Source organism: Camelus bactrianus, chromosome 16 (genome assembly GCF_048773025.1).
Source record: "Camelus bactrianus isolate YW-2024 breed Bactrian camel chromosome 16, ASM4877302v1, whole genome shotgun sequence".
Lineage (NCBI taxonomy): Eukaryota > Metazoa > Chordata > Mammalia > Artiodactyla > Camelidae > Camelus > Camelus bactrianus.
Window position 1 is genome coordinate 29891069 of NC_133554.1, and position 15587 is coordinate 29906655.

General features: G+C 48.7%; 1 protein-coding gene across 1 annotated transcript; it reads left to right on the forward strand.

The window, feature by feature from the left end:
- The first annotated feature begins 1314 nt into the window (after nt 1–1314).
- Nucleotides 1315–7262, forward strand: KRT9 (keratin 9). Its single transcript, XM_045505115.2, has 8 exons — nt 1315–1824; nt 3276–3358; nt 3479–3635; nt 3902–4063; nt 4790–4915; nt 5041–5264; nt 5618–5892; nt 6983–7262. The coding sequence occupies exons 1-8, from the start codon at nt 1315–1317 to the stop codon at nt 7000–7002; spliced, it is 1557 nt and encodes a 518-aa protein (XP_045361071.1). The 3' UTR covers nt 7003–7262.
- The last annotated feature ends 8325 nt before the right edge of the window (nt 7263–15587 follow it).

Genomic DNA, 15587 nt, shown 5'->3' on the forward strand with positions numbered 1-15587 from the left:
CCATCCCTGCACATCTGCTCCAGTGCCGGCTGCTTCCTCTTGAGGCTGACTCTGCTCACACCATCTGGCCCTCCCCAGGGGATTGGGGGAGCGTTGGGCTGGAGAGAGAAGGAGCTGCCTCCCAGCCCCACCCTCCCCACTCCTGGGGCCTTGGACTCAGTTTCCTCATGAGAAGCCCCTTTGGGAAGAGACGTCAGGGGCCATAAAGACAGTGCGTGTCAGCCCTACCTGGAGGGGCCCCTTGATAAATGCCTACTCTTCCCCATGTTCAGCCCTGCTCCCCAGATCTGTCAATCCTCCAATACGAAGAGGAGTTGGCAGTGCTGGACAGCTCCTGCGGCCTGGCTCACCAGAATATGCTCGGACTTTCTGCCAGGGACAGGGGATTGTTAATTTCAGGAGGGCAGGATAAGTCACACATCTCAGCATCCTTCCCAGGGCTCCGCATGGGCTAGGCCCCTGGAAAAAGTCAACGCCATACCCACTGCTGGGCTCTGCTGAGGAACTAAGACAGTCGAGCCACTTGCCTTTCTGCCTGAAGGTCAGCTAACACTAGCGTTACTTCATTTATTCAGTCTACTCTGTCCAGAATCCTTCTCCTTCATGCGAACTCTGCTTGCTGTTTCAGAATGCTGGGAGTGTGTTGCTTTGTTAGTGTCTCAATCTTTCTCCCATGCCACTCATCTTTTCCATCAGACTGGAGACTCTGAGAGCAAGGACTGGGCTCACCATCAGATTGGGCTCTGTGAGTCCAGGGGCCAGTCTCCCTACCCACCCAGGCAGCTCCCCCAACCTCTATCGTAACTCCTTGGTACTCCAGTCCCAGCTCACCCACAGTGGGCCCCAAGTCGGAGTGGAGAGGGGTGCAGACAGTAATGATCCTCAAAGGAGGAGGTGACTCTGCTCCTGGGAGTTTCTGTCTCAGAGGGGCTAAATCTCAGATCTACTGTCAGGGCAGTGGACACCAAACTCCAGGATCTAGGCCACCCCTTTGGCAGCAGAGCTGATTTATGGTGCTCTTGACAGCCAAATATCATTAAATTACTTCACACAATGGAGAGAGGCTGGCTGCCTCCAGGCTGTCACCAAAGGACGCTGAGCCTGGGGCAGCTTGGAGAAGCCCAGCCACCTCCCGTATCTCAGACCTCCTTTGAGTCTGTCTCAGGGAGACCGGGGCAGACAGAGGGCACACCCAGGCGTGCCACCATCAGCTGGGGGTATAAGTAGACATCCTCGGGTTCAGCTCCACATCCTGCACTCTGGAGCCGGCAGCACTCCTACAACTGCTCCCACCCACGAACAGAGGATATTGCCATGAGTTGCAGACAGTTCTCATTGCCCTGCGGCGGCTGGAGCGGCGGGGGTCGCGGTGGAAGCTTTAGGTCGTCTGTCAGCCGCTTCAGCTCCTCGGGGGCTGGGGGAGGAGGGGGCCGGTTCAGCTCTACCAGCAGCTATGGTGGGGGGAGCTCCGGGGCCTGTGGGAGGGGAGGTGGCGGCAGTTTTGTCTCCAGCTTTGGCCAAGGATCTGCGGGTGGCGTTAGTGGTGGTAGTTTTGGTGGTAGCTTTGGCGGAGGCTTTGGGGGCTTTGGAGGTGGCTTTGGTGGTGGTGTTGGAGATGGTGGCATTCTGCCTGCGAATGAGAAGGCCACCATGCAGGAACTCAATAGCCGGCTGGCCTCCTACATGGAAAATGTGCAGAGACTAGAGAAGGCCAACAGCGACCTGGAGAATAAGATCCGGGAGTGGTATGACAGGCAGAGGCCCAGGACCGTCCAAAAGGATTACTCTCGCTACTATGACACTATCGAGGATCTCAAGAAGCAGGTAGGCCGGGGAAACACAGATCTGTCTGTCTGTCTCTCACACGCATGCGCACACACTCCCACACTCACTCCTGCCCTTTGTCTTCCCCAAAGGCAAGATGCTGGGTTCTAAGCTCAAGCAGTAGCCAGACCGTTCGTCTTTTTGAGACTTAAACTTTTATCAGAAACAACTCTTGGCCTGGCCTCGGTGGGGAAAGCAGAGCCAGTGTGGAGGGAGCACAGCAATGGGGCTTCCCCCATCCTGGGTCTGCCACCAATTCACTGTGTGATGTTGGGAAGCCCAGCATCCTCTCTGGACCTATTCTCCTATCCATTAAAAAACTTTTTTTTGTTTGTTTGAAAAAATCTTTGGGGGGAAGTAATTAAGTTTAAACCCAGGACCTTGTGTGTGCTAAGTGTGCACTCTACCACTGAGCTCTACCCTCCCCACTCTCCTATCCATTTAATACGGAGGATAGGCAGACTAGCTCTCAGGTTCTGATGGTTTAAAATTTCTGTAATTACGTGAAAAAAAAAGGGTGCTGCCACCCCAAACAGGTAGGTCATATGGCTCAGGAGAGGGGAGCATCTGCCTGTCTCTCCTCTCATCTCTTACGAGTTCAGAGCTTTCCAGTTTGGAAAACTAGAAATCCTATCTCTCCCTTCCTACTTCTCCTGGGCTCCTATAAGGACCTGTCTTGATTCTTCCAGTTTTCTTGGACCCAGATTTACATGCTGGATGTTCAAGTGATGGAGAGGATCTAGAACTCTGGGCATGGATAGAAATCATCTATCTACCCATCACAACCATTCACCCATCCATCCATCCACACGTCCTCTATCCATTCAACTGAATGAGCGAGTATCCTCAGTGTTGCTCTGGGCAGACAGAGTGATGTCCCAGACTTGGTCTCTGTCCTTGAAGAGCTCAGAGTCTAGCTCATTCACTGTTTCCACCTGTCCCCCTTGCTTCTACACCTTCTGATGAACAGCCTCTGGGTATCTTGTTTCTACCCCAAACCTCTTCCATCTATTTATTCATGTCTAATCTTAGCCATCCTTCAGGGACCAATTCAATTACCACCTCCTCCCTGAAGTCCTTCTTGATCTCCCATAGCCACAAGTCAACTCTTCTTTCCTTGAACTCTTCTAGGATATTTTGGACTTTGTAGTTGACTGTGGGCTCCTTGAGGAGCAGTTATTTCATTGATCTCTAAACCCCATAGTGTCCTTTGTAGTAGATCTTCAAGTATTTGTTGAATGAATGAATATAAGCCACACTGAACATCCTTGTTGGAGGCTGTGAGGGGTGAGGGGTCTGTGCCATATAACAGTGGTAGGAAGCTCCTCCAACCTCTTGGGCATCTTCCTGGATGGGATCGTCACCTCCTACGGCTTTTCTTGGCCTCTTGCCCTCCCAGAAGTGGGCCACAGCAGGGGTGCATGGGTCCTATGCCATCTCCTCTTTTTTAGATTGTGTGCCTCACGGTGGGCAACAACAAGACTCTCCTGGAGATTGACAACAGTCGCATGACCCTGGATGACTTCAGGATGAAGTGAGTCCTGTTCCCACTCCCATTGCTGCCATCAATCCTTCCTCCACCTGCTAGTGCTCTGGAGATCCCTGTGGGGGCTTGTGCCCTCTTGCTTATGTTCTACCCCTGGCTGGTCTGCAGGTTTGAGATGGAGCAGAACCTGAGACAAGCAGTGGATGCTGACCTCAATGGCCTGAGAAAGATGCTGGATGATCTAACCATGCAGAAGTCTGACCTGGAGATGCAGTATGAGTCTCTGCAGGAGGAGCTGATAGCCCTCAGAAAGAATCACGAGGAGGTGGGATTCTGGCTACTTACTGCTAGTGGGGGAGAGGGAGGAACAGAAGTGCAGGGATGACTTCGGGTGGAGGGGAGCTCTGGACCACTGCCGGGGAGACACACTCTCCCTTACTCTTGAGGAGGACATTCCCATCCTATGGTGGTGGTTGGGTTTTGACTTCACACCTGTGACCCATCCAGTCTTTGCACCCTGGGGTGAGCAGAGGGAGAGGACTGAAAAGTGATAGAGAGTCTCCCTGACCACATCCCCTTCTTCCCTGGCAGGAGATGAGCCAGCTGTCTGGGCAGAGCACTGGGGATGTCAGTGTGGAGATGAATGCTGCTCCTGGCAGAGATCTCACTAAGATCCTCAACGACATGCGCGAAGAGTATGAGCAGCTCAGTGCTAAGAACCGAAGGGACATCGAGCAGCAATATGAGAGTCAGGTGAGCAGTGGAGGACTCAGAGTCAACCCTCTATCCCTCCATCCACGCATCCTTCCATTTGTTCCTCCACCCACCCCTCCATCTCTCAGTCCAGCTGGGTGTCTCAGTCATCCTTCTTCCAATTCATTCACTGCCCACGAACATAATTATTGAGCAGCTTCTCAGTGCTGTGTTTCATGTGAAGTGCTGATGTCTCAGAGATGAGCCACACAAGATTGTTGCCCTCGAGAAACTCTCACAGTTTATTGCGTGTGTGAACAAAGGCAGAGCATAAACATCTTACATAAGACTGTGTGCTATGGGACCCTAGTAGTGGTACCCGGTGAGCCCCTCACACTACACTGAGCTCTTTGGCGACTCCCTTCCTCTTGGGTCTCCATCATCTAGTGTAGAGGCTGGCACATGTAGGCATGATCTGTAGTGTGTGTGTGTGTGTGTGTGTGTGTGTGTGTGTGTGTGTGTATTTGGGGGGCCAGTTTGAAATAACATTAAAAGGGAGTTTAGAGATAAAGTGTGAAGACTCTTGAAGCCTTGCTGAAAGGGAATGTTAAGTTAAGAGAACTGGACAATCCTGCCTGGCTGGAGGGACCCAGAGCTCAGGACAACTTGTCCTTGGCTTTGGCCCCATCTTGGCTCTGGAGGTGAAGGTGCTGATGAGTGGGGAAGAGCCTTCCCCATTACTGCCTCTAGCCCAGCCTGGTCCTCACTGAGCTTTGGTGTTTGCAGATGAGCCAGATCGAGCAGGAGGTGATGTGTTATGGCCAGGAGGTGGAGTCCAACAACAAGGAGGTGACCAAGCTTCGGCACAGCGTCCAGGAGTTGGAGATAGAGCTGCAGGCTCAGCTCAGCATGGTTGGTGTTCCTTCTCTGGACCCTCTGCCAGGGTGGGACACAGGAGGCTGGGCACAATCCCCGGGGGCAGGAAGGGGAGCAGTTATGAGGTAGCATCCCTCTCAGAGCCTCTTTCTGCTCCCTAGAAATCAGCCCTGGAGCAGTCCTTGGAAGATACAGAGAAACGCTACAGTCTCCTGCTGCAGCAGGTCCAGGAGCAGATCAGTATGCTGGAGGTCCAGCTTGCTGAGATCCGGGCAGAGACTGAGTGCCAGAATCAGGAGTACAGCCTTCTGCTCAGCACCAAGATGCGGCTGGAGAAGGAAATTAAGACCTACTGCAGCCTCCTCGAGGGCGGCCAGGAGGACCTGTAGGTGCCCCAGGACTCTGTGGAACCCTTCTGTTCTTCTGCACAGAGGCAGCTGGGAAAGCTCCTGTACACAAGGGTCTGATGGATTGAGGATTTCTTCCTCCCATGGGGGGAACCTCAGGGCATTTGGGCTTTGGGAAAGGAGGATGGTAACAATGAGAGAAGGGACAGCTCTCTGCTCTCGGGAGAGAAAGGCTCTCCCCTTCCAGCTGTGGTATCCGCCCAGCCTCTGTCCTCTGCTTTGCAGGAAGAAAGACTTAGGAGGACTCACATTACATTTGGGTCTTCTGTCCGGGTTCATTCTTGTATATATATGTGAGGTTACTCATTTCATATCTGTGTTTTCTTCTCAGTGAATCTCATGGAACAGGACAAATCAGCTTTGGAGGTGGCAGAAGAAGTGGATCTCAGGGTGGAAGTGGAGGCACTTATGGAAGAGCAAGTGGAGGCAGCTATTGTGGAGGAAGTAGCTCTGGAGGGGGAAGTGGAGGCAGCTATGGAGGAGGAAGTGGATCTGGAGGAGGAAGTAGTGGCAGCTGTGAAGAAGGAAGTGGATCTGGAGGAGGAAGTGGAAGGCCATCCCAGTCTCAGTCCTCTTCCTCAAAATCTGGTGGCTGTGAGACACAAGGTAAGGGACAACTCTAGGTTGTGAGGGGTGGGGGAGGCACAGGTGATACCTGCCAAGGTACTGCCCTTTTTGAATATCTTTGTGCCTCTCTGGGGAATACATATTCTAAACAGAGCTAGATTTTAGGGTCCATCTTAGTGAGGTGCCATAGACTTGCCCTTGTTTCTGAATTTATCACTATTTTTGACAGAGCCTTAGGTGAGGCTAGGACCAAATTTACACATGGCCCAAGTCTCAGTAGCATAGGAGATGGGTTAGAAATTGTGTATCACCTTATATATTTCCCACCACACCCTATGAGGTGGGTGTTGTTATTATTCCATCTTAGAGAAAAGGAAAATGAGGGTCAGAGAATTTAAGTAACTTTCTCAAGGTCACAAAACTCATAAATGAGAGCTCAGCCCTGGGGGTGTTCCAGACCCAGTGCTTTGAATCATCATGACGATGGGGACTCCTGGGTCAGCCATGGTTCAGGTAGAAAAGAGGTTCAGGGGTGTAGTCAATGACTGGCTTGTATAAGTCAGTTATATGATGAAACTGCCAAAAGGAGCATATGTTAAAGATAATAATCTGAATGCAAGAAAGAGCCGCACAGCTGAAGTGGTCTCTTAGTCAGAGACAGTTTCCCCTTGTGCATGTTGAACCTTGTAAAATAAAAACTTAATATGAGATTGTAGCAAAAGTCTGGGTAACATGACTAGGAATGTTTGGCTCAGAAAAGCCTTAGGGTGCCTGGGAGCCATCCTTCTCTAGAGTGTCTGATGTGGTTTTATGCGTCATCTTCAGGCAGAGGTTACCTCAATATCCAAGGCATTTACTTAAAAAAAAAAAAATGTTGAATGGAGGAGGGGTCTGCCTCATGAGGGTCCAGCCTCCGAAATGTGAGAACATCCGCCAGCTGCTGCAAGAGAGCTTCAGGAATTGGGTAGGGGCCACTAGGATCCCAGGATCCTTCCATCTCAAGATTCTTCAGCTCTTTGAGCATCAATCTCCTTGTTCTCTTAGCCCATTTTTCTCCAAGTCCCAGTCTCTCTGTCTCCTGCTCTAAGTCCTCTCTTCTCACTCTCACCTCCCTTCTATCTCTCTACAGGCTACCAGATAACATACTAGAAGCCCTGTAAACCTCCGTGGCCCTAACCCAGCTGAGCATCCCCCAAACGGGCAGACCCTGGATGAAGCCTACCCACTGCACTGTGGCGATGAGCCCTGGGGCCCATTTGGGATGGGGCTGACTGGACAGTTGAGCCTCTGGCTGCCCATTGGCCCCCTCCTCTGGGGGTTGGGGAGATCTCTCTTCCTCTGGTCTCGGGGTGACCCCACTTCCTGTCTGATCTCAAATTCCCAATAAAGCTTTCCTATTGCAAATCGAACTTGGACTTGGACCCATTTGTTCTTTGGGATTAAGAAGGGGCAGAAAGGAGGTGAAAGGAGAATCAATTGAATCCACTTTAAAAGTGTTGGTTAGCTTTTCTATCAGTTAACTTTTGCTTGGAGCAAAGCAATCCACAATTTCGTGGCTTAAAATCACAACCATTTATTGAGCTCATGGGTTTGCAGTTGGCAGTTTAGACTGGGCATTTCTGTTTTCCTTTAAGCATCTGTGGTCCAGTCCGAGTCAGCTAGGTAGCTCTACCTCTGGGGCTTGGCTGCATGCTGGTTGGGGGTGACGGGGTTGAATGAACCACATGACTCTAATCCTCCAACCAGCTGGCTTAGGCAAAGTTTCCAAGATAATGCAAGGCCTTCTAAGGCTTGGGCTCAGAGCAGTCACTTTGGCTGCATGATTTTGGCCAAAGCAAGTCACCACTTCAGCCAGATTCAAGAGCAGGATAAACAGACTCCTTCTCTTGATAGGAGGAGATGCAAAATCCCATGGCAAGGACATGGATTGAGGGAGGGCAATCACAGAGGCCCTGTGTTGCAAACAATCTGCCTCAGTCTCTTAGCAGGTCACGTGTTCACTACTGAGGGAAACAAGACAAAAATGACATGGGTTTTGCTTTGGAAGGTTTCACAGATGGTGAAAAATACAGGCACAAGTGCAGAAAAAAAATGCTCCAAGACAAAATAAGGAACCTTCCACAAGACAGCAGCCGCTACAGTCCTCCAAGGACTCTGATTGGGCTTGACTAGGGATGTCTTCCACAAGACAACGCCCTCAGCCTATGTTCCAGATACTACTGCTGCATCCTGAACTGCCCCAAAGCTCAGAGGCTTGGTGGGAATAACTCACTTCTGCTGCACTTGGGGTCATTACAGCTCATAGGCTGGGGGCTGGAGTCATCTGAAGTCTTGCTCACTCACATGTTCAGCACCTGGGCTGGAAAGACTCAATCCTGGGGGCTGGCTGGCCCTGCAGGAGCTTCTCAGCATCTTTGTGTGCAGACTCTTCCTGTGCTGTCCAGCAGGACAGCCTCAGGGTAGCCAGACTTCTTACATGCTGACTCGGGGCTCCCAAGACATATGTCCTAAGCAAGAAAGAACCAGGAAGAAGCTGTTTTGCTTTATTACCTAGACTTGGAAGTCACACAGTGTCACGTCTGCTGCACTCACTGTCTTGTCTAGATTCAAGGGAAGGGAGTATAGATCTTGCAAGGAGGCAGAACTCTTTAAGATGATCTGGTTATTCAGTCAAACAGTTCAAACAGATGCTGTTGTGAAGGGATTTGAGGGAAGTAATTAAAGTCTCTATTGAGGAAGATTATCCAGTGGGCCTGACATAATCACATAAACTCTTTAAAAGCAGAGAGTTTTCTCTGGTTTGTTGTAGAAGAGGAAGTCAGAAATTTGAAGCATGAGATTTCAATATTCCATTGCTGGCTGGAAAATGGAAGGAGGCATGTGGCAAGGAATGTGGGTGGCCTCTAGGAACTGAGAGCCTCCAAGGAAAAGGGGACCTCAGTCCTCCATCTGCAAAGAACTGAGTGTTTCCAAAAACAAGAAAAAGTCTGGAAGTAGATTCTTCCCCAGAGTCTCCAGCTGGGAGCTCAGCTTGGCCAACACCTTATGATATCCTTTATGGAGAACCCAGTCACACTTGCAGAATTGTGATTTCATAAATGGGTCCTATTTTAAGCTGCTACATTCGCAGTAATTTGCTAAGCAGAAATAGAAAACAAATACAGACCCCAAAGATGGCAGAGTGTCCATGTCACGTAGAAGGGCAGCATGTGGAATGGGATATACTGATCTTTGGAAGACACAGTTTGCTACAGATTGGTCAAGCCATTGGGGGAGGGTTTACATTAGAGTAAACCTAGGACATTAAAGTAATGTAGATACTCAGGAAAACCTAAGATCGTAGTTGGAAGCTGGATGGTGTCTCTGGGTCCAAGATGGCTCTAGTGAGATGCCTGAGCATCGAGAGTTTGTGATATTTTCTCTAGTGCTTCATCCTTAATATGCAACTGGTCAAGATCTTCTCTGATTCTCTTCCCGCTTACACCGTCTTTCTCTCCTACCACTCTATACCTTCTCTCTATCTCTATTTGGGGGAATTCTCCATCTTGAGCCTGAGACTCCCCAAGGGAGAAGCCAGAAATGTGCTTTTCCCAACTTCCGTTGCAGCTAGGACATGTGGTGTGGCTCTGCCAATCAGGTGCTCCCACACAAGACTTTGGAGGTGAAGGAAGTGCCGAGTGGAATCTAATATGGTAGAAACAGGACAGGGGCTGAGACATGTAGTTTACTGAGGCAACAGTAATGGTGGTTCTGCAGGGATGTGCAGCGCCCAACATCAATAGTTTGAGCTGCAGTGTCTGTGGCCAGCAGTGACAGCAGTGGTGTCTTCCTGGAGCAATCCTTCAGTGTGATTTGGAGAATGCTTCTGTTTACCTACCCACTAGGTCTGATTCTCTGCACTTCCTGGAAAAGATGTATTGCTATCTCTGCAGGTCAATGCAAATGTATCCTGGTATCCTTTGCTTATTGGAATAGAGGAAAAAAAGAGTTTCCCATATCAGGTGCTAAGGACTGTTGTGATCTGTTCTAGTAAGTAGACCTGATCTGAATCAGTGATTTCTACTGGAATAGATACATGATAAATTATAAAATTATCATTCCCTAATGTCTGTTTATATTCTACACAGGGAAAATGACAAGTTAATGGGGGAGGTGACCAGAGTGATCAACCCTGAATTTATCCAATTTTTATGTGGCACTAGTCTCTATCGATCTCTTAGAGATGTAATGTTACTGACTCTTCTTACACCATAATCCTTACTCCATGGGTCAGGGAGCTATTTATTGACTACTTTCATTCCATTTCAGCTATTGGGGGAAAAAACCATTGGTTGGATCCAGGGTACCATTGGGCTTATGAAAGACAGACTTAGGTCAAAACTCCATTGGCATCTGATCCTTTGAAATGGTCAGATTCTCAGCTGCAATCAACAGAAACTACTCTGGCTGTTTTAACAAGGGATTCATAAGTGCTCTAGATAACTCAAAGAATCATTAGGAGAGTTGGAGAAACAGAATCTAGGCTTAATTTCTGACATCTCCCCAAATGACATAGCAGAATGGGTCTGCCAAGGGAGCCATTGCCTCTGCCAACACTGGGAAATTTCCAAGTCAGGACGTGCCCTGTTGAATAACAACCTCCACAGCTTGGGCTTCAGAACCATGCTGCCTCTGCTATCCATGCCAGCAGGTAGGTGCCCCAAATGGAACCTACTTCCTCACCTCCCTCCCTCCTAAGTCTCATGTGGTACATCGGATTGGTAGAATCTAAATCACATAGCTTATCTTAGCAGCAAAGGAAATTGGAGAATGTGGTTTTCGGATTTGCCTGGAAAAGAATAGTGATCAAAATGACAGCTATCACCACCCTCACATAAGCTTTCAGTCTAACTGGTGAACTACAGTGTTGTTCTGCATTTTCAGAGATTAGAGTTAGTTTGGAGCCAGTGTCCAATAATCCCTGCAGGTTGGGGTATTTCCTTCCCCTCAGTACATAGCTACTCTTGTAAATGCCGCCAGGTTCCTACGGGGGGAGGTTGGGAGGTAGACGCACAGTGCATTCCTGTGATGTTATTGCAAAGTCCTTCCTCAAGGGTACCTGGATTTCCCTTTATTCAAAGTGCTCTGGGTCTAAGAGCTGATCCTAGTCTTAGAACTGGATAAGATCCTGCCATTCTCTATCATGGGGCTTAAGACAGGCTTCTTCCTGATCTAAACTTTTCTTTTTGGGGGATAGGGTAGAAAACTACAGCAGATACGACTGACTGACTTGCTCATATCAGTTCCCACATCTTCCCAGTGAGCTTTCCTGTTATCTAGAGGCAGATAATCTTCAACCTACTTTTTCCAGACTCCCTTACAGCTGTGGATCTAGATGTAATAAAAGTTTTTCCAATCAGTGCACTTTTGTGGGACATGAGTTGAGTGGAAAGAGATCTGGAGGGAGGGAGTGTTTTTTGTTGGCATAGATCTACCAGGTACTATATGCCTGGGGCCACCTGATCTGGTAATGGCTTCCTGATTCCCAAGGTTTCTTATTGTGGCAGACCAGGAGTTCCTTTGGGGGCTGGCTCTATGGTCTTAATCAGGGAGCCATTTCTAGAGTCTCAATCTAGAGTCTGCTTCTCCAGCCTTCTAATGATTTCACAAACAGCCAATGCTCTGTATTAAATTCCTTTCTGTTTCTTTATGTTTCTGTGATTGATTGATTTAGAGTCCAATGCTTTTATTTTTATTTTAAAACACCTTCATTGTGGTATAATTCCTGTACAGTAGACTACACATATTTCAGATGTACAATTTGATGAATTTTGATGGATGTAAATACCTATGAAACCACCGCCACAATCAAGACACCTAACATTTCCATCACTCCCCACGAAGTGCAGACTTCAAACTCTCGATTTACCCCTTCCCACTCCTTTGGACCACTGGTAACCACGTTTATCTTCTATGTTTGTGAGTCTGCTTCTGTGTTGTAGTAAGTTCATTCGTGTCCTTTTTTAAAGATTCCACATATAAGCGATATCACATGGTATTTATCTTTCTCTTTCTGGCTTACTTCACTTAGAATGACAATCTCCAGATCTGAATGCTCATTGAAGTAGGATCTTGGTGGTCTGCCCATGTAGTTTGGTCTTAGGGACCCATGATAAGCTGATTATCATACGGAGCCTTACAGATTTTATCATCCTGATTACTATTCCAGCCCTCCAGCAACGGACGCGTCCCTGCTTGCCCTCTGCCACATTGACCCCATCTCTGTTAAAATCAGGGAGCCCAATTCAACTGTAGCATCTCCTGCCCACAACCTCACAGAACAAGGGCTACCATGTTTTCCAAAGATGCTGTGTTCCCTCTTGTCTAGGTATTTGTTTTTATTTATTTTATTTTTCTAATGGAGGTCCTGGGGACTGAACCCAGAACCTCATGCGTGCTAAGCATGCACTCTAGCCGTGAGCTACACTCACCCTGCTGCCTAAGTATTTCTTAACTGCCAGAGTCTGGATAGTGTCTTCTGGGCTTTCATAGATGGGGAATGGTTGCATGGGTTCTAAATGATAAGCCCACTCCAACATTCCTGTTTTCCTAGCTGGTTGCGTTTCTTTCTCTTTATTCCTCTTCCTTTATTATTATTCCTTCCTTCTTTTCAACAAGGATTTTCTGGAAACTCAGCTTTATTTTGTATAAGCCACTTTTGAGTTCCGTTTCTGTCCACTGACTGAGCAAATGTTTAGACTCAGTCCTAAATAACTCAAACTGGCAGCTGAACTGCAAATCTCTGGTGAGTGCCTCCATATTGATTAACTCAGTCTGATCAAAAATTGGAAACCATCCCCAAAGCCAGTATTCACATTTCTGCTGATATAGATCAGTGACATCTTGAAATTCTCCTGGTGAATAAGCCCTCATCTCTCAGCTTTGGCTTTACAATGGACCTCCTCCCTTGGAGATCTAACTTATTTATAATTTTAGAGACAATAAAGGATGGTAGGGGAACATGAGGAGCATTTGGAGTTTGGGGTACTACAGGTCAATTAAATCCTCTCATATATTTCTGTTCCAATTCTGTGAGTGCCCTTCTTTTCTGATCAATGGTCTAAATTTTATATGACATTTGGCAAGGTTGTGATTTCAATCGATGCTGACATTTGGCAACTTGGAGAACTCAACTTTAAGATGAACTATTAGCTACTTCGGCCTTGTAAGTGCAAGAAAGAAGAGATCTTCTCAGTATAATCATGGAATGTTCCCAGTCCTCTAACACTCTAGACAGTCCAGATCTTAGGAATTTCAGTATATTACCCTTTCACCCACTGAATTCAGGGACAAACAACTCCCATAGGCAGAGGCTTGTCAAAAGTGCCCTGTGTTGGGGGTTGGAAATAAATAAAGTTGTGAACCGAACACATGAGGTCTGTTTCCCAGTGAAGACTGTACAAAGAGCTGGGAAGAAGATGGGTGACTTTATACGTGTGGATTCTTCCCTGGGACCTCGGTGTCCCCTCCCACCCCCGCCGAAGGCCCTGGCTCTGTGCTGGCCAAAGGTAGGAGTGGGAAACAGGGTGGAAAGTGGAGGAATAAGAGTGACAGCTGGATGGTCTCTGAGAATCCTTTCGGCTCCAAATCTATTGTTCCAACACTCATAAACCCCAAGCGCTTTGCTCTCCCTGAGCTTCCCTCCCCTTCGAGTCTCTCCTACGTGTCCAGGCTGCTGCTGGCCCCCTCGGCCTCAGTGCCCTGATGCTCTCTCTCTATCTCAGGTCCAAACAGGCACAAAATCAGTTCCCTTACTAGATGGAGAATCACTGGGACTATCTGAGCAGATTCTCAGGAAACCAAAAATAAAGTTCAACAGAATCAACCACCACCATCACTCACAAATAAAACCCAGGAGAAACAGAAAAGTGTGAGGATAAAATCTAGTGAGGAAAGGTAGGTGGTGGTGGTGGTGGTGATATGTGAGCCTCTTTATGAAAATCTCTAGTTGGAGTCTCCATCTATTTTATTTAATTTTGGGGGGGGGGAGATAATTAGGTTCACTTATCTGTTTTTTAACTGAGGTACTGGGGATTGAACCCAGGACCTCTTGCATGCTAGGCACACACTCTGTATCTGAGCTATATCCTTCCCTCTTTCATCTCTTTTAATCCCTTCTTCGGATCAACAATTCATCCGTTCATTCATTCGACAAATATTTGTGGGTGACTTTTCTGTGTTGGGGGTTGGAAATAAATGAAATTGTGAACCAAACACATGAGTTCTGTTTCCCCAGGAAGCTCACTCTAGGGCTGGAAGCAGATAAACCGATTGGTCATTGCTGAATGATGTGGTGAGTGCAGTTGGTGATGGGAGGGGACAGGGGGCTGGGAAAGCATGGCAGCCGGGGAGGCTTCCTAGGACAGGTCTGGGACAAGGTTGTTCCGTATCATCTCGTTATTTCTCACAACAGCTGCGAGAAGTAAATATTATTGCTTCCACTTACAAACGAAACTGAGGCTCAGAGAGGGAAGTACGTTGCACAAGGCATGCCTACCAAGTCGGCCTGGCTCCAGATCCTGCCCTCCTAGCACTGCCTAGGTGGCTGCTAACAATTTCTAGGTCAGAGATGGGCTTCTGAAGAGAAAAGAATAGTTATTTTGAGATATTGTACAAATAACTAAGAGCAAGGGCTGCGATGGCTGGCCTCAGTTTCCCCCCTCTGAAGGCACCTGTCTGAGCTTGTTGAAGGAAGGACTGAGTGGGCGAGGAAGGAAGGATGAGGGCTTTGGACCAGATGGTCCTTAAGGACCCCTCTGCCCCAACCCTATCTTGTTCTGATTCTCATACATCTTCAGATGGCTTTGATCCCTCTGAGCTTTGGGGAATCTCTCCCCCAGCGGCTCTGGGTCCATCTTTGCTGCCACCAACACTCTCAGCCCCTGGGACTTGCTGTTCACACCTTAACTCAGGCCAGACCCAGCCAGCTGCGATGTCTCTCATCTGTTCCCCTCAGCACAACCGAGACATGTTGTCAGAACTTTCATCAAGAGAGAGGGAAACGTCAGGAAAGTGAATCAAGAAAACTCCAAACCCATAAGAAAGACTAGAGTCTGAGATCCAAAGGTGGGGTAGGGGTGGGGAGGAAGTGGGCTCCACTGAGCCCCCCGCTCATGCGGCGCCCCCAGCAGAGCCCCAGTCTGCCTTTACCAGGTCATTGCCCCCTCCATTCAGCAAGCACTCGTCGGAGGCCTGCTTTGTGCCAGGTATGCTGCCGGTTGCTGGGACTGCAACAGTGACCTAGGCGGACACAGGATCTGCCCAGCAGAGCCCTCCAGGAGACACAATGAGCGACAACAGAGTGACACAGGGTGCCGAGCTCCGCTCTGGGGGCGTCTGGGGGCTTTGGGCCACACAGCAGGAGTCCTAGCTCAGTCTTGGGAGTCAGGGAACGTTTCATGGAGCATGTGCTGGGCCAAGGCCTGAAGGATGGGTTGGATTTATCCCGGTGAAAGTTGATGGGGGTGTGGTGAGTGCCTGCATGTGTGTGTTGGGGGGAGGCGAACATTCTGGGCAGGGGGAACTGCATCTGTCAAGGCCTGGAGGTGACACTGAGTGTGGCCCAGTGGAGGAACTGAAACATGTTTTCTGGGGCTGGGGCGAGGGAGTGGTGTGGGTGGGACAAGTGGGGGCTTGCTCCATGAAGGGGAGAAGCTGAACTGTATCCCAGGAGTCCGAGGTAAGCCCATGACCTC